Here is a 27,596-nt window from a genome sequence, read left to right as displayed (position 1 = left end):
TGATGTCGATGTTGAAGAGCAGATGTTGAAGAGCTGACATGAGAGTCCCTCACCTTGCCTCGGACCTGTGAGGTTCGAACGATTCCGACGTTAAGTTCGATACTCTCACCTTGCACTGCGCGCACCCCATTCATGTGTGATCCATTGAGATTTATACATTTCCAAGGATTCTTCTTCTTCTTCTATTTGGTGTAACGTCCTACGCGGACAATGTCGGCCTATACAGGGCTTTCGAGACTTAATTCATTACCACGTAGCCGGATATAGTCAAACCTTGCTACGGGAGGACGGTCCATTCTAGGACTGAACCCATGAACCCATGACGAGCATGTTATTGAGTCGTTCGAGTTGACGACTGTACCACGGGACCGCCCTCCAAGGATTCATGAATCTTTATTATATGTATGATTTTCAAAATACATACATTGCGCGATCCCATGGTAAATTGGTTAACTCGCACAATTGAACAACATGCCCGGCGAAGCTTCACATAGACCGTCTCCCCGCAGCAAAACAAACTATCCGGATGCGTGATACTTTCCAAGAAGTCGCGAAAGCCTGTATTGGCTGGCATGAACACGTAGGTTGTTACACCAAGAAGAATAATAAGAAGAAGTTCAAGCCTTTTGAAACTTTGGAAATTTATGGATCCTTAGAGATTTGTGAATCCTTCGAGATTGATGCATCTTTGGGTTTGGTGAATCTTTCCAACCGAGTTTCAGACTCATTGCATCACTTTAAAGATTCATCCCGATGCAGGCATCGGAATAAGATTTACCCAACACTAATAAAGAACGAAAGCCACAACGGGATAAATGAAACGATTAAAACTGTGTTTGACTAAACCGATTGTATCTATCTCGTCTTGTTTGTTGGACTAAATTTGGCGTTAAGATGTCGTGCTCTCCCGAGCAAGGACACTCATGATTAACTTTGCCTTACGTGCTTGTTGCATTTCTCAGAAGTATGGCATCGTAACAAGTGAAAGCTACCACTCAAATTGTTGTATTCGACCAAGGGTTTCCCTTTCGGCTCAGTGCATCAAACGCAGACAGTCTAGCCCTGCCTTAACAGGTAATTCTTTGAAGCAGCAAGTCTGTTGATAAAAGCAACGAGTCCCTTTCGTATGAAATTTCGATCGGAGAAGAATTGAACATTTCGAAAGATGTTTGAACGCAATCATACTTTAGTCTGCATCCGAGAAGCACGTGTAGTGCTAAGGAGAAACATGCTAGTTCCAGACTTTCGGCTAACAAAACACCCAGAAAAGTAAATATTATTTTCAAGATTACTAGTTAGCGCAACCGCTTAAGTCAGATTGCGAACATAGAAAACGAAGCAAAATGGCATCAAACTTGCACTGAAGTGGTATCCAAATGGCATTGTCTAAGTATCGTTTAGCATGTTCCTCGAATTGCCATCAGTTAGACGTCAAATAGGCATCAGATAAGCTACAAATAGGCATTGAATTTGGAAATAAAGTATCATCCAATCAGCATCGACTGCTGGATTTGGATAACTGAGGATCTTTTTTAAAACAGTTCGTTTGATACTTCTTTCTTTTCAATGAGTCTATTTTAACTTTATCGGTAAGATATTCTTGCTGCTAGCCAAACTTTTGCTTTCAAATAGCCGCAACAAGGACTTGTAGCTTAACTGAAACCGAAACATGCTTAAAAAAGGCAACGATATTTTAAGCGAAGGTTAAAGCACAATTTCTGCAAAGCAATTCCAAAAAGTTCACCCAAAAATTAGTTTCCACTGCAATGCCATCCGCACATCGTTGGAACCTATTGCACCCATAATTGGAACGTCTTCCCAAATACATTCCCTCTATGCGTGAAATTAATACACCCATTTGTGTGATTAACCAGAACCTCCTGTGCTGTCACTGTGGCAAACACAAAAACAAGTCATAAGTTAACCATCCTGCTTTTGCTCCGAGCCACACCCCTCCCCTCCCCTTCCCCTCCCCTCTTATAGCACTGAGCCGAGCTCCCGATAATCGTGTGTTTATTGCGTTGGATCATATGCGTTGGTGCGTTTGTGCGGGCAGGAAAGGTAATGTTTGTTTCCCTTGCGTTCGCGTGTGCGTTATCGTGGCGAAAGCTTTTACTTTCCCTCTCTCTCTCTCTCTTCCACTTCCACTTCCACCGTGCACGCCCCCAGAGCGGGTAGATGATGCCGAACGTTCAGTGTCGGTCGGTCCACCATGCGACCGCGAAGGAAATTTGTGCTGCCATAGCTTAGCAAAGTGATGCGGAGACATTTATCCCGATATGTTTAAAACTTATTTTAAAACATCATTCAAAAGTCCTACTCAATAGCAGCTCTTTTCATGCAAATAAGAAAACCATTTAAATGTATATGAAAAAGGAATGTAATCTTCAAGTGCTTAAGAGCATCGCAAGATGAACCAACCACCACCAACGCGCCCATAGTGAATTTTCCGAAACCAACGCGAGGAAGGCAACAAAAACAGCAAAACAGAACAGCCGGCACACGAGCTTTATCGCCCCGAACGACAGCCGAACAGTGCACGAACGTGGCGCAGCGTTCGAGCAGGCCTGCTAGCCGGCTGCGGGTAGTGTGATAGCACGGTCACGATTAAACGGCTCTTAACAGCTGCACCCGAAGCTTGGCCAGTTGTTGTCGAACAGCTGAGCAGTGCGGCCGCGTGCCAGTACTACTCCTGGTCACCTGGTCTGTCTGGCTCTGTGTGGTTGTGTTGTTTCGCGCCCCGCCGGCAGCGATCGAATTGCAGTGGAAACGGTTCACACCGATCAACGCGCACACCACTCGGCAGAGCACGGGACGATCGAGCCTTCACCAGTGTGTGTGTGCCGTGTATGAGTTTCAGAAATGAGAGGAATGATTGATGTGTTTTGAGTATTTGGTGTGTGTATGTGCGAGTGACAGCAAGTAGACGCGCGGTAGTGCTACCGGAAGTTGTGAAATTTTACACGAATTCGCAAGCATGTGAAAACAAAAGCGATCGGTTTTTTGTCACAGTTTGTGAGATTTTTTGTTGTTGTTGTTGTTGTTTTTTTTTGTTTTTGGACAAAGTGAAAATTGAAGTACGGAAAATTGTCAACCAAAAACCCTCACTCTAGCAACCAATCAAACGTGAACAACGAAAAGGTTTGAACGCCTGAATATTCGTCTCAAGTTTTGTGCAGGTAGGTAGGTGTGTCCACCAAGAGCGGTGGTTTAAAGTTCATAATTTAGTGTAAATTAATTCTTTAATGCCCTGATACTTTGTTTCCTACATGGCACTGTTGCCTTTGCCAATTGATATGCTTTCACATTGAGCAACACTGTTGTTCATCATGAATGGCAACGCAACAACAATAAACTCCTCGAGTGCATTAATAGCGCAACAAAAGTGCTGTCTATTCGCGCGTCCATTTTCAAATAATATGTGTTTCCTTTGAGTGTGATACAAAAAAAAAAAAAGACCAAATCGTTTTCATCCCTTTGGACCATTTTCCCATTCGTGGACCGCTATCGATTTCAACTTTATCGATAAAAGCATTCTGTTTGCTTCGATTGCCCACTCTCGGGCACGCCAGCACTGTGTTAGCAAACCGAGCCGTGATCATTGCGCTACCCCCCACCCCCCCTCCCTCCCACAAAACGCATTCTGCTTCCCCCATATCCAAAACAAACTTCAATCACTTGCAACATTAGATTCATCCACCGTTCAACCGAGCCAGACTGTTTTTGAATCATCGGATCCCCGAGCGGCGAGCTATAAGCTATGCCTTTTTTCTGTTACTGTTTTTGTATGGTTTATTTTTTTTGTTTTGAAGTTGGCCACCATTTTCGATGCATTACATGCATGCTGGAGAACACGCTTTGGAAAATGATCAAGCTTGATGCTCTGCTGTCATTTAAATGGTGAACCAACGACCCTTCCGAGCGGAGCACAGATGGTGCCGGTGGTAGCGTGCAAGTTTCTCAAAAGTCAACCTTATCCCCCCGGGCTGGTATCAAATCCTGAACACAACTGAACAAAAACATCCCTATTTATGTTTGCAAAATAAACATTGTGTCACAAGATCATCCCTTCCCGCGTGTGTATGTGCATACAAGTTGCTTAAGAAGAAGTAGAAAATTCATTCTCTATATGTGTGTGTGTATATATATTTTGTTCGTCAACCTGTGAGATAAGGGATAAGTGCCTTTTTCGTTCCGCGCAAACAGTCGCGTTATAGATAAGAAACATTGGCTCGCAGACAGACAGAAAAAAACACACACATACACACACAGGGAATGGAAAAGCAATTCCTTCAATGAATATGTCGACGCACGTGGGTTTAAACCGGGATGGAGAGCCGGCCGGGGAGGGAGTGATGTGTTTATTCGCGAATCCTCACGTTTGAAATGTGATGATTTTATGCTTTCACTTTCAGTGCAGCGCACTAGGTACGTGTGGTGTGTGGTACAGCGGGCGTATGAAAATGTACAGCTTGTGTGTTTGCGCCTGACGGAATCGCGGCATCGTTTCGTTTGATGTTTGAACCGTTTTGTAGCCGGTGAGAAGTTTTTCGGGCATTTTTTGGTTCTGTTTTGCAGCCCAAAAGCAATCTTATTGCATTAAGGCTGGCCGGCTTTGCCGAACGTTGACTAAGCCTCCCCATCCCTCCCCCCTCCACCCCTCCCAAAGAAACACACACACAGGTACTACGAGCGGAAGGGTTGTTGTTTTTCTTCCCGCTCTAAACTGGTTCCGGGCGAAGCACGCTATCGAAGCGAAATGGAAACTGCAAATAGGCAACACAACAACAAAAAAGGATGCTACCTCCCCCACACTCGTCTATTCACCCCCCCCCCCCCCAAATGAGGAAGAATCAATTTGGGCACTAAAACGTTTTCGAGGAGGTTTTGGTTTTTTTTTGCTGTGTGAGTTTCGTCGCCTTACACCTTACATTCGGCAATATAAATATATAAATATAAAAAAACACAAACTAACCAATCCGGCCGAGATTGGGTGTGTGTTTTGAATATTTTGCGCGTGCCTGTCGCAAAGCAGGAAGAAACAGCGAATAAAAAACAAAAAAAGAAACAGCACCAAAACCCAAACAAATACGGAAATAAAACGGTCGCCAGTCTAGAATACACGCTTGTCAGCAAAAGCAGCCCCAGATGGGTGGCCGATCAGCAATCCGAACGACTCCGGAGCCACTGCGCGCTGCTGGTTGCTTGGAAATCGGCTCGAAAGTCTCAAATCAAAAATCCAAATCAAACACAGCGCGGCGAAACGTGATCGGGCCTTGGCCAATAACGAATGTTGCACAGTTTGGCAAAGCCAGCAGAGGTGTTTCCATCCATTTGTGTATTTTTTTTTCTTATATATATATATATTTGCAATGTCGATTAAAGGGGTGCAGAAGGAGGAGCGCGTGCGGGCGGAAGGGAGGCGATAGAAGATGCGAAACTTCTTAGCAGCCGGACGGGTTAGCACGGGACTGTTCGGTTTCACATTTCAAACGAGGTCAAATTTTTAGCAAATACAGAAAAAGGATGTGAGCGAGAGACGGGAGAGAGAGAGAGAGAGGGAGCGAGCATAGCCAACAATCTGATTACTATCGTGCAGATGTGTGTGTGTGTGTGTGTGTGTGTGTCGATAATTTAACTACGGGTGTGTGGCGCCTTTTTTGCCATGGGTTACTAATTTCGCATGCGTTCGTACCGGCGAACCCCCGGGTTCGTCTGAACCGACGAATTGGCCAGAAATCGGAAACGTGTGCCTGCCCTGCTGCACGTCGGTTAGCAATAAATAGCTAAATTGCAATAACACAGCAGCAGCAGCAGCAGCAGCAACAACAAAATCAAAGCGAAACGACAACAGCAGCACAATTCGACCTGAGCTTTGGGTGGAGGGGCAAAACAGAGGGAGGCATAAACAAAAAAAAAAAACCGGTATGAAGGGATTTCTTTTTATGTGCTTGTTTGCTCGCAATCTTGTTGATTAGCAGCAGCAGCCGCAGCAACGGTTGGAACTTGCAAACAGTCAGTACAAACAATCGATCGGGCACACTTTGCCAGGCGACCATCACCGAACGGGCTGGACGGAGCTTCTGTTTGTTGCGGTGAATATGTGTGCGTGTGTGTGTGTGTTTTTTTTTTCTACTGTTTTTACTAGCGGCATCTTTCCCGTACGGATCTGCTCGGTGCGGTAATCGAGAAATGATTACATTCCGTCCTCGAAAACGCGGGTGAGGTGAGGAAATTTGAAAATTCTATTTGCAAGCGCTCGCAGTTCGTGATTATCGTTGAAAAGAGAATTGTCCCCATCAAGAGTAAAAAAAAAAAAACAGGACTACCTATCAGTTTGTTGCTACTAGCGATGGGGGTGGGTGGAAAGGGGATGGTTGCGGGCCATTTTATTATCTCCCACCAGCAAGGGTGGCAACAAACGCGCAAAAGCGATCGCAAAGCAACGGTACCCGGAAAAGGATCTTCCGCTTTCCGAGCTGCCAGGGCGCAATTAGCTTTTCATTTAGATGCTGTTATTGTTTCCTTTTCTCGCTTAATGTATTTCTACACGAGGAGTGTGTGTGTGAGTTTGCTAAATAGCAGTCAAGTCCAATTGTAGCCTCAATGTATGGGACCTTTTTTTTGGCACTGGTATCTCTTTCTATTTGTTCTGCCAATCATTTTGTTTGTTAGTTTTGTTTTTGTTCTATTTTACTAATTTCTACCCAGAGGCCAATAATATCCTCTTATGCAGAATTTATTTAATGGGCTTTTATCAGGTTTTCAACGCTTTTTTTCTTTTTTATCTGCTTAAATATTGGATTTTGATCGATTTTTGACATCTTATACTCCAAATCTGCCCCGAAATTTTGTATAAAACAAACTTCTACGTCCAAGTACCAGCGGCGGTCCCGTGGTACAGTCGTCAACTCGAACGACTCAATAACAAGCCCGTCATGGGTTCATGGGTTCAGTCCTAGAATAGGACCGTCCCCCCGTAGCAAGGATTGACTATCCGGCTACGTGGTAATGAATTAAGTCTCGAAAGCCTGTATAGGGGCCGGCATTGTCCGCGTAGGATGTTACGCTAAATAGAAGAAGAAGAAGATCCAAGTACATGGTCCCTTTACCTAAACATGTAATACATTTAATTATTCTTTCACGAGACTATTTATTTCCCGATTGAAGTTGTTGTGCATCCATGCCTGTTAACAGGTCAAGTTTCATTTCAAATTTCCTATATGGATATGGTGCCATCGTAGCCATAGCATGAACACTCATTAGTCTGCGATTTTTCAGCCTCAAAGCTAGAATTATATGCAAGTGCCTGCTCGAAAAATATGAAAACAAGGTCGTATTTGTCATTTATACCATGGTGCATTGAAGTTATGGAATCTAGAATCTATGTCATCCAGTAGAAGCGATAAAAATACCAACCTTCTAAATACATACACCTTGGCATAGGCCCACCTGTATCTTATACCCACTTTGATAGCTGCTCGAAAACTGCTATACAATGCAAACAGCTGACAGGTTGAAATTTCAGCCTGCTGTCTTGAAAGGGAAAAGGGCCCATTAGCTGTTGCGCCCTCTAGTAATCTTGAGCACAATATTATTTTATTTTTTTTTAGTTTTAGCCGGGAACTACCCTTTTTAAATTAGTAGTGCCCATACTTTCACGTTGAAGATTCATCCTTTTTATCCAATATGTGTGTTTTCAAAATCTCTCGAAATGTTCAATTCAATCATTATCATCCTTTGAATGTTTTATTGTTATTATTATTATTACTATTATTATTATTATTATTATTATTATTGTTATTATTATTATTGTTATTATTATTATTATTATTATTATTATTATTATAATTATTATTATTATTATAATTATTATTATTATTATAATTATTATTATTATTATAATTATTATTATTATTATTATTATTATTATTATCATTATTATTTTTATTATTATTATTATTACTATTATTATTATTATTATTATTATTATTATTATTATTATTATTATTATTATTATTATTATTATTATTATTATTATTATTATTATTGTTATCATTATTATTATTATTATTATTATTATTATTATTATTATTACTATTATTATTATTATTATTATTATTATTATTATTATTATTATTATTATTATTATTATTATTATTATTATTATTATTATTATTTTGATGATTATTTTATATATTTATTTATTAATTTATCTACGTTATCGGGCAATAGCCCTAAATAATCAATACATATTCTTAATTATGAACAACTTAAAATGAACAACTTAAACATAAATAACGCTAGACCTTTAATTTACATCTGACGAAGGTGAGAAACAGGGATGTGAAAATCTGCAGATTATTCAAGTCTATTGTAGCTGACACACATTTTAATTAAGGGGTCGTTAGTGCCAAATGAAGAAGATTGAAATGGGATTATCCCTAGTAGGTGCAGAAAAGCTGCTCTGATTTAAAATTTCTTTTATTATAATTTCTTACGAAAAGGACGCATCATTCTTCTTGACAGATTTTCTACTCCAAAGATAAGTTTTTTGAATCAAATATAATTGTTGCACCAAATAACAATAGAAATCTCTGACGTAATTTCATCGTTTGAAAGCTGCTAAAGGATACATTAATCTTTTCTTTTTTTTTATTTTGGGTTTTAATTTTAAATTTAAATCTCATTAAGGGTTTGAAAGTTGTGCCGCGGGCTGCATAGAAGCAGCTCACCGTGGACTTCTAGGTACTCAGGCCTGTCTCAAGCCATTTATTTCATTTGCTGTTTTTAAATAATATATTTTTAAAGCCATAACTTGATGAACATGTTGTTTTACAAAAGCCAAAGCATGTAAATATGTATTATTGGCACATGGGGAGAGCAATTCCAACGTGTTTTGGATGTCAATGTGGATGAAATCGTATTTATGTGGGCGGTCATACGCAGTCAGATTGGACACTGAACTGCACACTAACCAGACCGCTGCTGGAATACGCTAGCATTGTATTGTGGCCCGCATCTACTGGAGCCCTTGCGCGGATAGAGTACAAATACAAATGTTCTGTGCGTTATCTGTTGTATATAGTGTACACAATTTGACTCGAGTGGGCTTTGCAGTCCATCGATTAGTAAACGTCAAACTAAGCTATAGTAGTTCAATACTAGCATTGAAAAAAATCGAACTTTCTCGCGAAAAAACCCGTTTTCAGCTGTGTTTTTGCCCCGAAATTCACAATACCAGTACATCCCCAACAACCAGTGATTTTTGGTTATTTGTTTGCCTTTTTCGAATGGGTGGTAGAACCATTTTTAATTAAACTATGAAGTATGTTGCCTCAAACATCCCAAAACTGTGGAAAAAAAGAATGGTTGAAATTCAATTGTCGGACAATATTTCAGCCTACTGTGTGCTTGTATCGATTCACGCGACGTTTAGTCCGCCTAGCAATCTCGTGGAAATGTCATTCCAGCATTCCAAGGAAAAAAAAGGGCCGCTTATTTGGCACAAACGCCCCAAAGCCCTTAAAACCCGCACCAGCCAGTTTGTGTGAATTAATAAGTTCGAATGTTCAGCGTTCGAATGAATTTTGTGCTGCTCGATATGCTATGTTTATTTCAATTCGCTTTGATTCTGTTAAATGCTTGCTCGCAATGTCACGCAATAGCTCTCTACCAGCAATCAATCAGTGAAGCTCTCTGCAACAAATCGTTTTCCCGCGAACTTTGTGCCGAGCAAATGAACAGTCGAGAACAATAGACGGAAGATGTTTGTAAGGTAAAAGCTGCTTGTAAGGTCGCCGCAAACGTAGGCGCCAGAAGAGCCAATCATTGTGGAAATCGTTGCAGCAAAAATCACCCGCACCAGAACCAGATGCGTCGAGCAGAGAGTCGCTATCGATGGCAAATGTTTCTCGAGCGATCCTCCCGCGAGAGGCCGTTCCGCCCGGCACTATGCAATCTGTACGGCACGCGCCGCTTACTAGCGGGGTTTTGTTGCTGCTAATATCATTATTAGCAGCCCGGTGGTTCGGTGGTTGCGACAAGCTGGGCTGGAATATTGCCCCTTCCGGCAGCACGGCAGCTAAATGTATGGGCAGCATGTTCAGCAGCTGCCTGCAAAGCTATGCTTGCCAGCGCAATCTATACTACTGCCTGCTCCCGGACGAATGTCAACACGGCACCGTCGGAAAGGTTCCATTTGCCAGCTTCGGTTCGGATTTGAATGGGGGGGGGGGGGAATCGGGAGGCCCTGAAACTAATCAAAGCAGCCTGTCAAAAGCAGTCGCCCCAATCGGGTAATCCGTCCGTGCTGCTGCTGCTGCTGCTCCCCGCTGCAACTAAATTGCGAACAGTGCGGCATGAAATTGTGCCCACAAAAAGGAGCTGTGTCCCATTGTTATGTTCCAATCAGATGTGCTGCGGGGAAGGACGGGTTTGGGGCCAGCAAGAAAGAAGCGGAAGCAAGCAAGCACATCGCTCAAAAATTATTCTCATTCCCCTTGTGCGGGCGCTCGCGCTCTCCATCTTGCGATGTGACGGTGCGGCACATTATTTGCTTATTGGTGGATCCTGTGGGAGGGAGGAAAAAAAAGCATAACAAAAAAAAAATGGCGAAGAAAATACTGGCAAAACCATCCCGGTTTTAACAAACTGCCCGCGGGAGCAAGGCAGAATAAGATCGCGCCACGTACACTTTGACAGTTGGGCGGAACAAAATAATAATAATAATAATAATAATAACAATAACAGCGAAAAAGAATGAGAAGAACAAACCTCACGCAACATGCTTTGAGGTGAATTTGCCTGTAAATTCGCTGTAAATAGTAATGCGACAGTTTTGACCATTTTCTTTTTGCTTAATTTTAATTTTTTTTTTGCAGATTCTCCGGGCTCTTTGCTTCCTCTCTACCGGTGCCCCTATTCTACCAATGTCCGGCGAGGGCGGCCAGCTATCAACCGATTGATGTGTTTCTGGTGTGTGCGTGTGAGTTTGAAGTGTAGAATGCTGTCGCGTTCTGTTTAGAACCAGCAGTGGCTGACTTATTGTGTCTTATTGGAATGCTTTTTTTGTGATATTTGTTTTTAAAAGTTACTTTCTAACGTAAACATTGTTTTACAACACACACACAAACACACACACACACACACACACACACACACACACACACACACACACACACACACACACACATGAATACACACACACACACACACACACACACACACACACACACACACACACAAACACACACACACACACACACACACACACACACACACACGAATACACACACACACACACTCACACACACACACACACACACACACACACACACACATACACACACACACAAATACACACACCAATACATACATACTTTTTTTATTTCTTCACCATGTTTTTCAACACGTCATCTGCCAACGGGTTATGAGATTCGGCGTCTCCGGTGTTCATACGATGCCATCAGCCCATGGAAGTGTCGAAAATCATGCTGAAGAAATAAAAAAAAAATGTTATGCTCAACATGAAAATTCTAATTGACGATGGTTTACATGTTGCACGCGGCGAACACACATTGTTTACATTCGAATTTTTTTTGGAAAGCTCTGCATTGTTTTTCCCCCGTGCCAAAGCCAAAGGCCTAAAAAGCTTCCGAGTTTTTTCTTTCGCGTCTGCTCGCCTGTAAAATCGGTTTTGTTTGCAATTCTCTAAACCCTTTCATCGTCCGTCCTCTGGTACAGGTTTTGACGCGTGTGCGTGCGTGTGCGTGCATATTTCAACCAAGTTTTCACGCTCGATAAAGGTTCATTAGTGGCTAGTTCTTCCGTTGCGACAAATTCGCCGGTTTGAAATACACTTCCAAATTCTGCGTTTCCGGAGTGCTGACTGGGCCGTCTATGTGTGTGTGTATGTGTGTGAGTGTATATGTGAGAGTTTGTTTTCATTCTCCTGCTCTCTTCGTCAACACGACACGCAGTGTAGCCCGAAACTCGAAACCACTGCACTGGTTTTTTTTTGCGGCCCCGCAAGTTTTTGTTTCCTATTTCCCTGCTGCTGCTGCTGCTGCTGCTTCCTCTGGTTTCGGTGACTTTCATCAATCAATCATACGCCGCAGCGCGCGTTACGGCAGCCACGCCTCTGCGTGGTGGCCGTGGTCGAGCAGCTTCAATCAAATCTAATCCCGGGCCCGCCGGCTTCCGGTTCGGATTTTCCAGCAAAGCCCCGCAGTCTGTGCAGCGCCCCAGCCACACACACACAGACCGTTTACACCGCCGGGCGTACGGGTATGGTACAAGTGGCAGCCTTTGGCGGTGCGGAGCGAACGCCCCATTGCGAAAGAATAGAGAGCGCGTACGTGGTGCGTTTCCGGTGCAGAATCGGATCTGAAATTTATTTTTTTTTTGCTTACTGTGTATGTTCTTTTTCATTCTTTTTTTTGTTGTTGTTGCTGTTTGCTGTAAGATTGTGTAACAGCTCTGTGGGACAGAGGATATTGATCAAGTGCGACCGACCATCGATTGGTAAAAGGTAATTTTTTTTTTGTTTTTTTTTTTATGTCTGATCCTTTAAATTCACTTTAAAGACATAGCTTCGCCATGCGTTGGTGATGGCGTGGTTCACTTACCGGGTGACCGCTAACCAACCGCCTGCAACAGGGTGCGAAAAAGAAACGCAATCATCCGGCGAGAGCCGCCCGGCACTAATTAGCGTAATTGCATTGCGCGAGCCTGCGATTATAAATTTAATTTTCCAACGTCGCTTGAACGGCGTAGTGTTTTGAAAAGTGACCGACCCCTGCCGGGAACCATATAGTGTCGTTCCATTCCACCCGAAGCTCTCACATTTCTGTCAACACCGAACATATCTATTGCTGCACCTATTGACAGTGGTGCGCGGGATGTGTGTAGTTGTGCGTATGCTTGCCAGTGTCAGTTGGTGAGGGCGATTCGCCTTCATTTTAGCAGCAGCGCGTCAGCTACCGGGCGCCTCCATTTGGCAAGGTGAAACTTTTTAAACAGGGGCGCGTAAAGGGGCGTGAAAATTTCGGCACAGTTGGGTTGAGACTTTCGGTGCCACTTGGAACGGGATTTCGGGAACGACCCAACAATGTGTTGATTAAGGTTAGGCCGCTTCAGGTTGGACTGCAGGGACAAAAAATAAAATGCAAATTATTTGCTCGATGGAGGCGCCCGGTTGCTCACGGAAGAAAGCTAAAAAACACACACACACATACTTCGCCTCCTTTATGTGGTGTTGTGGAAAAATAGGTTCAGCACTCACCTTGTTTTCACACACACACACACACACACTTGCCACTTGGGATATCGTTCGGCCCATATGGCTATGAGGTGAGATAGTGGTAAAAACCAAAAATGTCACATTTGTTCACACAGTTTATCGAAAAGTTTCATGCCAGCGCCACCGCCGATCAAATAGTGTCGAAAAAGTTGGCCAAGAAAGGTGGATGAAAGGGAAGCGGAAAGAGCAGGTAGTTTTTTTTTTATTGTCGCACTTGCCCAACTCCCCCCAACTCTCCGGCGTGTGCCACTGTCACGGTGTTGCTCGGGGATTGGGAATTGATCTAGTAATAACATTCGATACTTTATACGCCGGCTGCTTTGTGGTTGCATGATATGCCAAGACAGGCAGCGCAGTGAGTAAGAGAGAGAGAGAAAGAGAGAGCAAAAGAACACACGGAAGGAGTAAGAATACAGATAGAAACAGGGAAAGAGGATATGTTATCATCCTTTGCGCACCACTGTCCCCAAAAGTGATCAAATAACATCAAATAAGGTGGGGGTGCGGGTGTGAGAGCAAAAAAAAACACAGGCGGTAAAGGGTAAGAGGGCGGACAGATATGAATACGGCAAGATTGCCAGCGAGGATGGGAGGGCGGGGCCTTCATCCTTTATCCTTTATCTGGTGGTTTATGATCGGGAGCCTGCCGGGCGGTGTGCGTAGTTCGTTACGGTAATTGCTTTCATGCCCGGGCACCTCCGTTCGCCAGGGACGCCAGGCGGGGCATGCATTATGAAGTGACGGTTTTTGATCATATCTTTTACCTCTAATACACATTTGAATGTTGTGCGTGTGCACTCACGCAGGAGAGCAAACCGAGCGATTGGTAGTGCAGTAAATAAAGCGTTTGCGGTTAGCCACGTTTGCTGCGGTGCCACGTTTGCCCGGCGTACCGTTTATCCGCCTTTGTACGCTGGTAGAGCGCCGGCAAGCTGCCCACAAGCTGTTGGCGTTGGCCGGCGTAGGAAACCGTACCAGTTTCGAAAGCCAACATTAATTAAAACCTCCAATAAGAAGACCGGGGGAAGGGGAAATGTTTTGCACCCATCGTGCAAGACGAGCAACAGCGCTGATGCAACTGTGCCCCTCGGACCGAGGATGTGTGTGTGTGTGTGTGTGTAGTGCTTCCTCATTTTAATCAATCACTCATTGCTCATGCATCGACTGTTGCTTTTCCGGATGTGCTAACTAATTAAGTCGAGCTTTGCAGAGGCGTACATGCGGACGGGCGATTCGTCCCGAGATTGCTGATCAGTCGAACCTGAAACGAAAGTTAGCTCGTTAAAAATTGTTCACAATCGAAGCTGGGTGAGTGTTGGACGGGGCTTTGTTACCTTCATCGTGTCATCGATATTTCCGGGCAGTGGTTTCATTTGTGTCTTTCCTAGAATGTCCATCCTTTTCAAAGATGAGCACTTTGTTGCATTGGGAACTGTTGGGAAGCAAGCTGCAGGTAGACAGGTTGGTTTAGTTTTGTTCGAATCGCAACTGCATACGAACGATTGCTCATTAGCTGGAGAGAAGGAGAGAAAGTTTACTGCAATTGAACAAACAAGCAACTTGTTAACAGTGATAGTGATCTGTGATAGTTGAGCTGATTGGTGGTTAGTTTTTTTACCAGACAATTTTCGAGCACTTTTCATGTTCTTTTCGAGCACTTTTCGAGCTCTTTTCGAGCACTTTTCGAGGTCTTTTTGAGCACCTATATGATTGAATATTTGAAACATTCAAAATACACAATTTCTTCATTCCTGAATTTCGAGCACTTTTCGAGTACCTTTCGAGCAGTTTCAAAAAATGTTTTAAAATGTTCTAAAGGTGAAGCAGCGTACGAGCGGCAAAGCGAAAAACCTATCAAATATTTATCTTGCCTGCTGCTCGATCAGACCTGCTGTGACGCGACAAAAGCAATCTTAAAAGTTGCGTTTCAAATTTAGCACTCCGATCGCATGCTGAGAGCTTAGGCTTTTTGTAATTTGTGTCGCGATGCTAATTAAATTAAGCTTCAACCGCCCGACACAGCACCAGGGGCAGCATAATCGCCAGCCAAGGGAGCATTTGTGTCCACGGTTAAGCTTAGACATCGCTGCGTTCAAAGCGTTCAATTATTTTTGGCTCCCGCATACTTCAAAGCGTGCGTTTCGAGAATAAAAAAAACACCAACGTAGCAACATCTCGCCAAACCTGCGGGCAGGAGACACCGTACAAAAAAAAAAAAAAAATAAACAATCACCCAAAGCATCTACAGTCAAGGATACTGAAGAACGCCACCACGATATTTGTGGCAAAGCCTGTCCCCGACCGTACTTTGTCCGGGAGGCGATGTTGTTGTTGTTGAGCAGAAGTAATATATTTTTCAATTTCTGTCCCTTCCCATCCGGCAGCCTGCAGTGTAACGTCGGCAGCGTTATAATTAAGTCATAATTCTTTAAAATCTTTCGCCCCATCACATCTTTGAACAGTTTCCTTGCCCGGATGGTGTCTTCAAGCAGCGTAAAGCTCCTTTCGCAATCAGTGTCATGTGTTGAAAATCACGATACGATGCACCGATTGCGTTTGCGAAAGTGCCATCAAGTAGGGCTAGCTTTCTTGTCCCCCTCCCACCCCCCACCTTCCTCCGACTGCAACCAGAAGAGTGGGGACGGCTTGGTTCCGAAGAGAGCGGGAACGTCAATAAACCGCTCGCTGCCTGTCACAGCCACAGCGAGGGAACGGCAGCCAAACCGGCGGCACCGAAAGCGGAGCGCCGGAGAACGGAAACACACGTACCGTTCAATGCAAACATGATTGAATCGGGCAGACCCCGGCAGTCGATTAATGTTGCCGATAAAAAGCGTCGACCCGAGAGAGGCTATAAATGAAGATCGACTGCCAAGGTGTACCGTGCCCGGGGCTACCGCCCCGGGCTAGCTATTTGAAACCGCTTCGTGCCGTTGTTTTGCTTTGTGTGCCGCTGCAGCGGTGGGATGGCGAAAGGGGAATGGGGAGGAAGCGTTTCGTTCGAGCAGCTGCTGACAGCAATTTACCAACATAATGTTCCCTCGGTGCGCTCGCCCCGGGTACCGGTTGGGCAGCGGTAAAAGCACTTGCGACGACTAGCCGCTGGAACACTGCCAGCCGCCAGCACCGGAGCATAATGGAGCGCAATGTAACGCAGCAAATGAAACCACTCGATCGCAGTTTGCAGCATTATTCTGTTTTGTTTTGTTTTGTGTTTTTTTATTATTTTTTTTTTGTACCGTCGCACCGCGCACAGTGATTGCAATCAATGTGGGAGTGTCTGAAACCAAGCAAATGGTTAGATTATAAAGTGTATAAGTGAGTGTGACTTTTTTATTATTCAGAACAACAGATAAACGGAAAAAAGAAAAGCATGATCTTGCTTAAAAGTATAGATTTATACTATTAATTACATTATTATACATTGCATACATTTAGGGGCTAAATATGGTTTTATAAATTCCACTTCTCTAACCAAACATAGGTTCATCGCGATGAGCACTTTTAAGTAAATTTTAAGGATTTTGTGAGGTTTGGGTGACGCTTCGCAACTGTTTGCATCATCAAACTAATGAAAATAGCATTTAAAAACTATTTGCATACCTTTAGGCGCTTTGCTAGAGCCGCATATTTTGACAACCGTTCGAAGACCGATGTTTAGGGGGCTTTACGATACTAACCAGCTTGTTTATATGGAGTTTGACAGTTGGCCTCTAACCTCACATTTTCAGCCTAAATTTTTTCTGCGTAAAAAGTATGTAAACAAACGCCGATTCGTCCCAGACTCGATTTAATTTAATTTAATTTTATCTGATGAGGCATACATATTTGGTCAAGAAAGGTGAAAAAACTGTTTAAATCGATGTTTTTAAATTTATTAAAAGTACTTTACCCCATGCAAACAGAACACAGAAAACAAGGCGACTTCAAAATGCAACCTTTTTGGTACACGATCAATATTGTTCCACTGACAGGCTGAAATTAGCGCTAAACTGCATACTTTTAGGCGCTTTTATAGAGCCAAAGATACTAGAAAAAGAATTCTCGCATTGTACTCAAACTAATTGCGTTCACCGTGGCCGCTGCAGCTTCTTGGTTCCTCTTGTGCAAGAGTGGATTTTTGTTGAACTTTTCCTGTTGCAGTACCTGTGCGTGAAAATTTTCCCCGATGGCTCGTGGCGCATTCAAACCGAGCGTGCAGCCGGGGCCGGTTTTAATCCCATCAAAACAAACTATCTGCGAGCATAGGTGTTGGTCGTGGGTTTTCCCTCCTCCCACCTAGTCTTCGGGTAGTAGAATAATTGAAAACGCCCCAGAGAATCGATAATGAAGTCGCTCTCTCTCTCTCTCTTTGGCCCTCTTTCTTGCCCTCTTGCTTGACTGGCCTTCATGCCCGCACCCGCTCGTCATGTAAGATTCTTTTGGTGCCGAGTTTTCCCTTTGTTTGATATCGCTTACCCCTCGCGTTGGCACATTTTCGTCTCGCACAACCCTCCCCTGCTATCGCCACCGCGGGCGGGCCGCTTTGTTTGGTGGTTTGGCTGGGCTGAGCGGAGCGAAATGAAAACGTAACAAAACACCTGGGCGGCGAGCGATCGCTTTCGGGCAAACTAACTAACCCACCGGACCGAAAGTATTTGCCTTTATTGCCTTGCACCAACCAGCTGCTACTGATTGTTGCGAGCAGCGGGCAGGGATGGTGAAGGGCGCGGGCAAAAACAAAAGACTCGAGAAAGCTCGAGAAATTCCTGCCTCAGCACGAGCCGGACGGAGCGATAAAGAAGCTGGGCTAAACGGTGAACGGGCAGTGCCAGGGGATTAGAAGGGGAAGGGATGAAGTAGGACGTGTCCATTGAGGTGGGAAGAAATATATATATTTATTCCACTGTCGTCCTACTGCCTATCGGCCCCTTCCCCTGGCCCGCTGCGTGGAGTGGATTTGCGTGTTTGCTCGCGAGCGAACAGAAACAAAACAAGTCTAAAAACCCAAAGAAACCCAAAATGATCGAAGAATTAGCACCCGGGCACCGGGTAAGTAAGTTGCGGGCGTAAATCCGCTCCCACACACACACACACACACACGTTCTGTGATCTGGCAAAACTTCGCCAATTAAAAGCGGTTTGGCGTTGCCTTTTTTTTGCGCGTTCTCTCTCCCATGCTGCTGACCCACGGCAACCAAACAAGAGAAAACAAAAAGGGGTAAGGGATTTGTATTGTTTTTTTTTGTTTTGCTCCTGCACACCGGGCACACACGTTGTTTGCGGGAAAGCGGATATTGAATTGGAATTGGGGGTTTGGCGCGTGTAATCAATTTTGCGTGCTCATCCCAAGCAGGGACCGGCAAAATAATGCAATCAAGCCTAAACCACCATTCACTTATTCTGCACGAGCCCGGGCGGGCAGGTAGAGGTGGCACACGCTCGATCAGCTCGATGGTGCCCGAAAGCGGGGTGATGGATTGGTGCGAAATTAAAGGCTTTGCCAAAATGACATTGCCATTGGGGATGAGATTAAGTTGGCGAGTCGTTTGATGGGTAGCCACAGTGTGAACATTTGTTTTACTACCAAACCCGTTAAAATCCGAACCAAGCGTGTGTCGAAATGCTTGAAATTGTCGTAAAAAATACAGCTTCAGCATGTCATTCATCTCAAGCACTGTGCTTGAACGTGTTGCGATAGCACTTGAAGCATAGTGTGTAAACGCATCCATTAAGAGCCACTAGTGAAAAAGCGAACTACTAGTGTTTAATTGAAGAACAAGAGAACCCGTCTAGAGTATACACATCTCGTGTAACATTTGATTCATGATCAGTTTACAGAAAAATAAAAACAATAAAACACGCGTTTTTAGCACGCTTTCCAAGCCAATCTTCAATGTGCTCATCATTATTCACCACCTCGAGGACGTTTTTCAACAGCTGTCAAATGGTGTACTTGCATCATAATACAATTTCAGTTCTTGCACATGATTTTCAACACACTACAAAGAACTGTCTCACTCAATCAAGTTTGAGACATGTTGAAAATCATTTGCAAGAACTGAAATATTATTGTTAAATGTTGCATTTGACATTTACCAGCTGTTGAAAAACATCTCGCAAGCATTGAAAAATGTTGTAGACAGTCGAAAGTTGTCTAGGAAACTCTGTATATTTGTCAAACTCAGTCTAGCTTGTGATGTGTTGAAAATCATGGTTCAGAACTGAATAATGTTTGTGATGCAAATACAGTACTTGACATCTGTTGAAAAACGTCTTGCAAGCAATGGAAAATGTTGTAGACAGTCGAAAGTTGTCTAGGAAACTCTGTATATTTGCATCACAATGGCATTTCAATTCTTCCACGTGAGTTGCTACACATCACAAAGAACTGTCAAACTCAGTCCAGCTTGTGATGTGTTGAAAATCATGTTTAAGAACTGAACAATGTTTGTGATGTAAATACAGTATTTGACATCTGTTGAAAAACATCTCGCAAGCATTGAAAAATGTAGTAGACAGTCGAAAGATGTCTAGGAAACTCTGTATATTTGCATCACATTGACATTTCAATTCTTCCACATGAGTTTCTACACATCACAAAGAACTGTCAAACTCAGCCTAGCTTGTGATGTGTTGAAAATCATGTTTAAGAACTGAACAATGTTTGTGATGTAAATACAGTATTTGACATCTGTTGAAAAACATCTCGCAAGCAATGGAAAATGTTGTTGACATTCGATATTGACTCGGAAAACCCTGTAAGGCAACTAAAACCAACACAATTGCTTTAAGAGCGTGAGGGTTGTTTCATTACTCATTGTTTCCATTATAATTGAAGTATAAGTGAAAGGATCAATTAAATAAAATAATTTTCAAAATGTTTTACAAATCTTGATGTGATGCAATTTCAACGCTCCGGTGAAAAAACGCAAAGCAATAAACCGTTCAATAGTTGAAAATCATACTGAAGAAAATAAAATTTATCATGATGGAAATGAATGCCAGTCAAACTGAAGTGGATTAACATCTTGCACTCGCAGAAAAAAACAATGTTTTCATTCGAAACTGACCTGGAACACCCTGTAAAGAGAGATACTTTTAAACCTATTCGACCAAATATTGCCAAATATTTAGTGAATCGAGCGGACGGTGTACTAGAGATATTATTGTTGGTTAATTTTTATTTTCTATTCTTAAGTTCCTAAACGCTTTTTAAGCCTTATGATGGAACTCGATTTCGCCCGAGGCTTAATCATTTGCTTTAAAATTAGTTAAAACAATCTATTGCATATCTTTAGGCGCAAACTGCGACTATGAAGGGGAAACATTTGCCTCCGGTAGTTTTTTTCACAATTGTTTCAATGTTTTATATTGCTTCATTTTCTATGTATTCTTCAATTCTCCACCAATACGAAACAGCTAATCATACGAATGTCGTTTTTCTTTTTCCAACATCACCCCCCCCCCCCCCCCCCAATACTGAAGGAAGTATAGCTGAGCCGTAACCTAGCGACAGGATGAGATCGCCGGCGCTCGGCGACGGCAAGGGCATCCCGGAGGAGCTGGTGTCCGCGGTGATGCAGGTGCTGCTGGGCGAGAAGAACTACAGCGTGAACGGGGACTACAGTGCGCCGTACCTGAAGCCGGTCGTCGCCCGCATCTACCCGCTGTTCATACTGCTGTACGCGATACCGACCGCGCTCGGGCTGACGCTGAACGTGATGATCATCGTGTACATCAGCAAGTACAAGCTGTACCGGGACGTGACGCACGCGTTCCTGGTCAACCTGGCCGTCTGCCACTGCGTGCAGTGCGCGTTCGTGCTCCCGATCACGCTCATGGTGATGATCATCCAGAACTGGGTGTTCGGCCAGTTTCTCTGCTTCTTTCTGCCGCTGCTGCAGGTAAGCGTGGGGTGCGAGATTCGAATTGCATACCGGTAGGCGCTAACAGAAAAGGTGTGTGCCCCCCCCCCCCCCCCCCCCCCCGTTGGGTGGCAATCCGTACAGCACAGGGTACATTTTTAAGCGTTGTTTGCCGACTGACGGAGCATTTCACAGCAACACTCTGTCATCTCTTTGTTTTTTTTTGTTGAAAATCAAAGTGGCGTTAAAAAGTATGGGCAACTTTAAACCGTCTTTGACCCTTTTCAGCTGAAAGAGACAACACCCGAGGGTTATCTGTGTTTTAATTTTTTCTGCCATTAATTATTCCTTTTTTTCGCGTTTAACGTTTGCACAAAGATGAAAAACCATAAATTTAATCGCCACATCAGCTCCGTAAAGCTTCTTTTACTTTTATTCATTTTGTGGTATTTGTGGAAAAAAATGAAAAGGAATTTTTTTTTTTAATTTCAAATAAAACGAAAGTCCTCTTAATCCAGTCCGGAGATTAATACGGGAAAGTACGCAATACTGTTTGCATATTCAATATCAAATTGGATTTTTTTGTGTGTATGTGTGTGTGTGTCGTACTTTTTTGCGATTACCACCACCCAGCAATTAAGGCGCATGTGTTGTGCCATCAATCGTTGGATAATTTTTACGACCCACTTTCCCACGACCGTCGGCTGAGCCGAAAGCTGCTGGGAACAGGGAACAAAACTGTAGCTGTTACGATGTTATTGCTGCTGCCAAGGGGAAACCACCAGCTTGACGGCGAAGCAGTGCGCGAAGCATAACGCCGTTACGTAAGTCAATCAATGGAGATCGAGCGGGTGCACTCTGGAGGTACATGGGTGCGAACGTTGGTTCAATTGTCGCTACGCAGTACAGAGTGCCACAGAAGTAGGCATCGAAAGCATCGGCCAAGCCGAGCTAAAGCTGAGTCAAAGCATCATTCTAGAGCCTTTCTAGGGTGGGGGGGTAGATGATAGGGTGGCTACAATGTGTGCTGAAAACTGAGCCAGCCAAGTGCGGTTGATCCTTTAACATCATTATAATTCATTAAAAACCATAATCCTCCTTTCGTTTACGGCATGTGCTGGAGCTTTTGCCTCGAAAGCTCACCCACAGCTGCGGTTTTCTCCTTCCCACTCGAATGCTAGAGAAAAGGGGAAGAGGCGTAAAAGCAGCTGAGCAATGGGGCACCCCATTTGCCTAGACCGGGTGCCGCTGGAGCCGCACCGAGAAGTGCGTATTTCGCGCGGGCTTCAGCAATATTGCCTCCATTCGTTTCGGGGAAAATCTCCTGCCCTAGAAATTGGGCGGCACGCGTAATGCGCGGAACCACCCAGGCAGCAGGCAGCACCAACACCCTTCCCCCCTACCCCCCGTGCAGGGATTTGGGCTTGTTGAATGGAAAGCTTGTTTCGCCAGCCCTTTTGAATAAGGTCGGCCGGCCTGGCAGTGCCGAAGCCGGGTTTAATCCAGCCAGTTCGTGCCTCCCTCTCCCGTTTCCTTCCTTATCTTTTCATCACCTTCTTTATCTCTCTCTCTCTTTCTCTCTGGCTTCTCCATTCCGCCCCACCCCGTCGTTGTTGTGGCCAATGTTAATTGATCCCAATCGGGCGGGCAAATATTTAGCCGCAGAATGTGAGCGGCATCGATTTTTGCGCCACCTTTCTCCTTTCCTACCCCTCGCGATCCTCTACCATGTGCTAGCCTACTACGTCCATGGCGTGTAGCGGATTTATTCCGAGTGTTACTGGGGTACGGTGGGTAGCAGGCGTTCTCAGCAGCAGCAATCAACAAGAAAAGAAGTCAAAATCATTACTGTGAATCGTGGGAAACGTGCCGCACGCTGCTGCAAAAAGGTGGTAGATGCGTGTGTGTGTGTGTGTTTGTGTGTGATTAGAGAATGAGTAGAGGGGGAAAGGAAGGCGGCAGGAGGAGGTCCAGCGGACGTGTCGATATGATTATTTGCAAATCATAAATTATCGGCTCACCAGCAGACGGTCCAAAGAACGGGTCCAATTTCTCCATTTCTCTCACCGTGTTTGGTGTGTGTGTGTGTTTGTGCGTGTTTTTTCATCCAGAGCTGGATAAGGCACTGGGCAAAAAATATAAAGAAAATGTTCCGTACTTAACGAAGGTGAAAGTAGTGGGCTGGCGAGCACTATGAAAAATATGCGTTTGTATGTGAGAGCGCTTTTAGAGAAGAATTAATTTTTGGTTATCGATTGCTGGTTTTAGACGAAAAGTTTAACCACGTGTTTTCTGAATTCTAGTTAAAAAGGTTAAATTTAGCTTTCGTTTGACAAAATAATGAATAATATAAATTTATCTAATAATACGCTTATGAGAAAATAATTCATTGATTGAACTACTTTTTGTACGCCTAAATGTATACATATGGGCGTTTACAGACCTGCAGACATTTGTTCTAAATTTGTAACCATTATCTGCTCGAATGGTGCTCGAAATACCAACAATTGCGTAATGTGTGCGTGATGAACCGTGTTGAAAGCGTCAAAATTTCGTTGGTGCGCGTGTAAGACCTTCTTCTCTTTGTTTTGTTTAGATTAATTTGCTTTGGCGAATAAATAAGGCACATTTCGTGCGGCATTATTTTGTGAAATTTTGGTGTTTTATGTAAGGATTGGATAAAAAATTATTTCCCAAAGGACAAAGCAGAAAGCAACGAAAAAGCCACATCACAGTCGGTTTAAATGGCTTGTTATAAAACACCCTTAAACTGGTGCAGGTTAAGGGAAGCTTACGGCTTCCCAATCGAGTGCTTGGTAAACATGGTGAATCATCATTTAAAATAACCGTCAGAAACCGGTCGATAAGCTCTTACCCGTCGTAACGTGTCGAACGACCAGCTTGCCCCAATGACATTTTCGAGCATGAATTATCGACAATTCGAGAAGTTTTCCTTAAACTGGAGTCTTAAACTGCCCTTAAACTTCATCCCATTTTAAAGGACATTAAGAAAAAGCCCTTTAAAATCTACTGTGATGCAATTTTGTATTGTTTCTTTCTTCTGGTTTGGTTAGCAAATATCGTTTCCTTTCGTTATAATTGACGTCCCACAAAATTTGCTTTCATTTTTCATCAAAAACCAAAGCTAAAAATGTAAAATGAGCACGAAGCTATCGTCTATCGATAAAATAAAGAAATACCAAAAATAGGCGTTTTGAGTACTAGTCTAGCAGATAAAGACAAACAATGAGTAAATGTCACTTGGGTGGTGCTAAGTTCTCTCGAGTCAACCATCGGTATCAAGTTTTTAGTAGATTGTTTTTTTTTCGAGCAGTTCATTCCACTGCTCTTGCTAAGCCTACGCTGCGCCTAAATGTATGCATTCCTAGCAACAACAAAATCATGCCCAACGGTATCGGGCAGCGACTAATCAGCCCCATACAAAGCGCACTAATTCTTAAGGCAACGCGTGCACGTTCGTGATCTCGTGGGACACACAATTGGGATACACTTGGCAGCAGCATATCTGATTGATGTATTTGTTCCATGCAATTAGTACAAGATGCTGGACCAGAATTGCCATTGCCACACTGCTCCGGTGCAAAGCGAGGCCAGTGTGCGGACCAAAAAGCCCATCGTCTGTCCATCACTCATCCTTTCCTTCCCTTTTCTACACGGTGGTCAAATCAGGCACAAGCGCTAACTTTAAACAGGCCGGAACTAACTTCATTAGAAATGCTAATTTGATTGCAGTCGGAAGAAAAATGGCCATCACGTGCAACCAAATCGTCGCCGCCTCGTTCGCTCGCAGGGACGCCCCGGGGCCAGCAAGTAAAGATGGGATTTTTATCCCTTTTCCTTCCCCTCTGTGTGTCTCTCTCTCTTTATCTCTTTCTCTTAAACACACGTGCGTATAAAACAGGAAGATTTATTTGGCAACATGATTCCCGCTACCCACTACACCCTCTCGATTTTCTGTCAGCCTCCGTTTAGCAAAACCCTAACCTTTTTGACACCATTCTGCACTTGCCCGACCTGTTTTGGTGGACACGCCGTGGGGCAGCGAAAGCAAAGAAAAAATAAAAACAACAAGAAACGAACCCCGAACCTTTCTTCTCAACATCGATAAAACAACACCGCAAAACGATACAAACTCTCGTTTGAAGAGTGAAAAAGGGAAAGCAACAGAGGTAAAGAGAGAGAGAAAGAGAGAGAGAGAGAGAGAGAGAGAGAGAGAGAGAAGCAAAAAAAAAACAAGGAAAGCCTCATTTACTTTCGCTAAAAAGCACATCCGACGAAGCAAAGCAAGGAAGGAAAGCAAAAGGCAAAACAGGAGATGGCTATCCCACAAATTAAATTATTGCTCGGCCAGAGCGCACCGATCAAAGGGTTGTTCCCTGGCTGGCTCCAGGTTTGCCTCGGGCGGCCATCACGCGGACCGGCTCGAAGGTTGAGTTGAAAGTTTGAAGCTTCACGAAAGGCTCCAGGGAAAGGGTTCCCCGTCTAATCGCAGGAATGTTCCAATCTTGAAGTCTTTATGTAGCTGTGTGTGTGTGTGTGTCGGAGTGTATATTAATGTGTTGCGCTGTTTCTGGAGCTCACTAGTGCAATGGCAAATGTTTACCCTTTGCTATAATTCATTGCGTAATTAATTGCTCCTAATCGCTTGAAAGCTAGTGCAAATTCGAGCAGTTGCCGGGTGTGCGTTTATACCGCACGGGTACGGGTGCTGGCGAGTTGATTTTTCGTGTGCCCTCTTTCCGGGGCCAAAAATACACCTCGGTGGGCGTGGGCTCGTGTTCCCAGCATGCCAAGAAAGCAGGAGCACGCACACACCGAACACGCGTTCCACAAACAGAGTCGAAAATCCAGTCTTCCCGCCCCATTCCGGTACGGACGCGCCATCGCACGCAGTAATTAGTCGCGGCCGTGGACCGAAGCTAATCGGCTGATAAATGAAAGTTTTATGCAAATACAAATTAATTTACCGACACAGCGGTAAAGCCCGGCCGATGTCGGCTGAAAATTCCCGTCCCAATCGACCGACCGCACGACCGCTGCTCGATCGATGCTCGATGTTGAAAGGTACATTATTCACAGTGTTCGGTGTGCTAAATTTCGACACTCTCGTCTGCTTGCCTCTCTGCATCGCTGTGTGTGTGTGTTGCTGTGTGGGGAAAAGCAACCCCCCGTCCCGTGGCGCTTCGCACACACATTAAGAGCGGTCGTTCGGTGCTCTCGAGCCGGGGACTTCTTAATCTGCTCGAGCGCGATCTGTCTGTATTATTAACAGCGGCAAAGCGTCTCCAGTGGCGGTGGGTGTGCGCGCCTGTGTACCGAAGTTTGGTGGCGTACCAGTGTTTGCCGGCGTGTTGCGCGTGTAGTGTGTGACTTCTGGCGGCAGGCTGGTGGCTCGAGTGGGGAGTGGGCACCAAAACAATGTAGCACAAGCACATACAGAAGCGCACCGTTCGCGATGGTGGAAGTTTGTTCCACTCTCTGCAACGACCGCCATTGCCTCTAGCCGCTTACCAAACAAACGAAAAAACATAACCAAAACAACGTACCCAAAGCACCCAGCGTTGGGCGGGGGCTCCCTTGCCAGTTGGAAACTGCACTTTTCCCAACAGCCAAAACCTCTGGGATGGGATTAAATTCGTTGTATGAAAAAAAAAGGAAATCTCAACCAACCCGCACACGCTTGACGATGCAGAAACAAAGAGAGTGAAGTGGGCTGCTGGCAGGAATGCGTCTTCACTGTTCGAGCGCGGAGTTTGTGCAAACAGTGCTTCATCGTGCGGCACCATCAGCAACAATTTAGAAGCAAAAACCCACACACACACACATACACAAACGTTAAGCGATTACTTTCGCAATTAGGTACGTGTTTCATGCTGGCTCAGCATGGGTAGGGATTCCCATTTAGGGTTTTGGTCTCCCCACCGCTGCAGAGAGCACCGTTTCGTGTGCTGCTCGGCCGCGCTTTCCCGGCCGCTGACAGGGAGCGCACGTTTTTGGATTCATATTTTCGGACTTTTGACAGATACACCTGTCACGGGCAGCTACACGTTTGCTGCACGAGGACTTGGCCGGGGCGGCGCAGCCGACCGAACCAGAATGAACCATAGCAGCTAACTATCCGCGCGACCATTTGTTCCTTTTGCTCTTAAACTATACCCTTCTGGGTTGGATTATAAAAGGAGGATGGAGCTTTAATTTATGGCATTGGGTTTGCTAAACAGGTAGCAACAGAAGGTTTTGATAAAGTTATCAAAATACTTGCATACATTTAGGCGCAGTAGAGCAACATTTAAATAAAATACATTTTTTCCTATGTGACAATGGGGCCCTTCACGATTCTAGTCAGTTTTTTTGTAAGGAGTTTGACAGTTGGAGGCTGAAATCATGTAAACACTCTATACAAAACCACACAAAAAACTAGCCTG

General features: G+C 44.2%; 2 protein-coding genes across 6 annotated transcripts in view; one reads left to right on the top strand and one right to left on the bottom strand.

The window, feature by feature from the left end:
* LOC120958800 (ras-interacting protein RIP3) overlaps nucleotides 1-27,596 on the bottom strand; it is a 230,308-nt gene that overhangs the window by 120,240 nt on the left and 82,472 nt on the right. The gene's annotated exons all lie outside the window — the stretch shown is intronic.
* LOC120954892 (uncharacterized) overlaps nucleotides 1,999-27,596 on the top strand; it is an 85,379-nt gene continuing 59,781 nt past the window's right edge. Inside the window, exons 1-3 of one of the 5 annotated variants that reach the window (XM_040375223.2) lie at nucleotides 1,999-3,179; nucleotides 10,884-10,987; nucleotides 20,771-21,189. In XM_040375223.2, coding sequence (XP_040231157.2) covers nucleotides 20,803-21,189 — 387 coding nt within the window. In that variant the 5' untranslated portion in view covers nucleotides 1,999-3,179; nucleotides 10,884-10,987; nucleotides 20,771-20,802. The other 4 variants (XM_040375216.2, XM_040375232.2, XM_040375251.2 and 1 more) reach the window with 4 other exon arrangements.

The sequence above is a fragment of the Anopheles coluzzii genome, chromosome X (genome assembly GCF_943734685.1).
Source record: "Anopheles coluzzii chromosome X, AcolN3, whole genome shotgun sequence".
NCBI lineage: Eukaryota > Metazoa > Arthropoda > Insecta > Diptera > Culicidae > Anopheles > Anopheles coluzzii.
The sequence above is the reverse complement of the archived record's forward strand: the minus strand, read 5'-3'. Positions and strand labels throughout refer to the sequence as shown.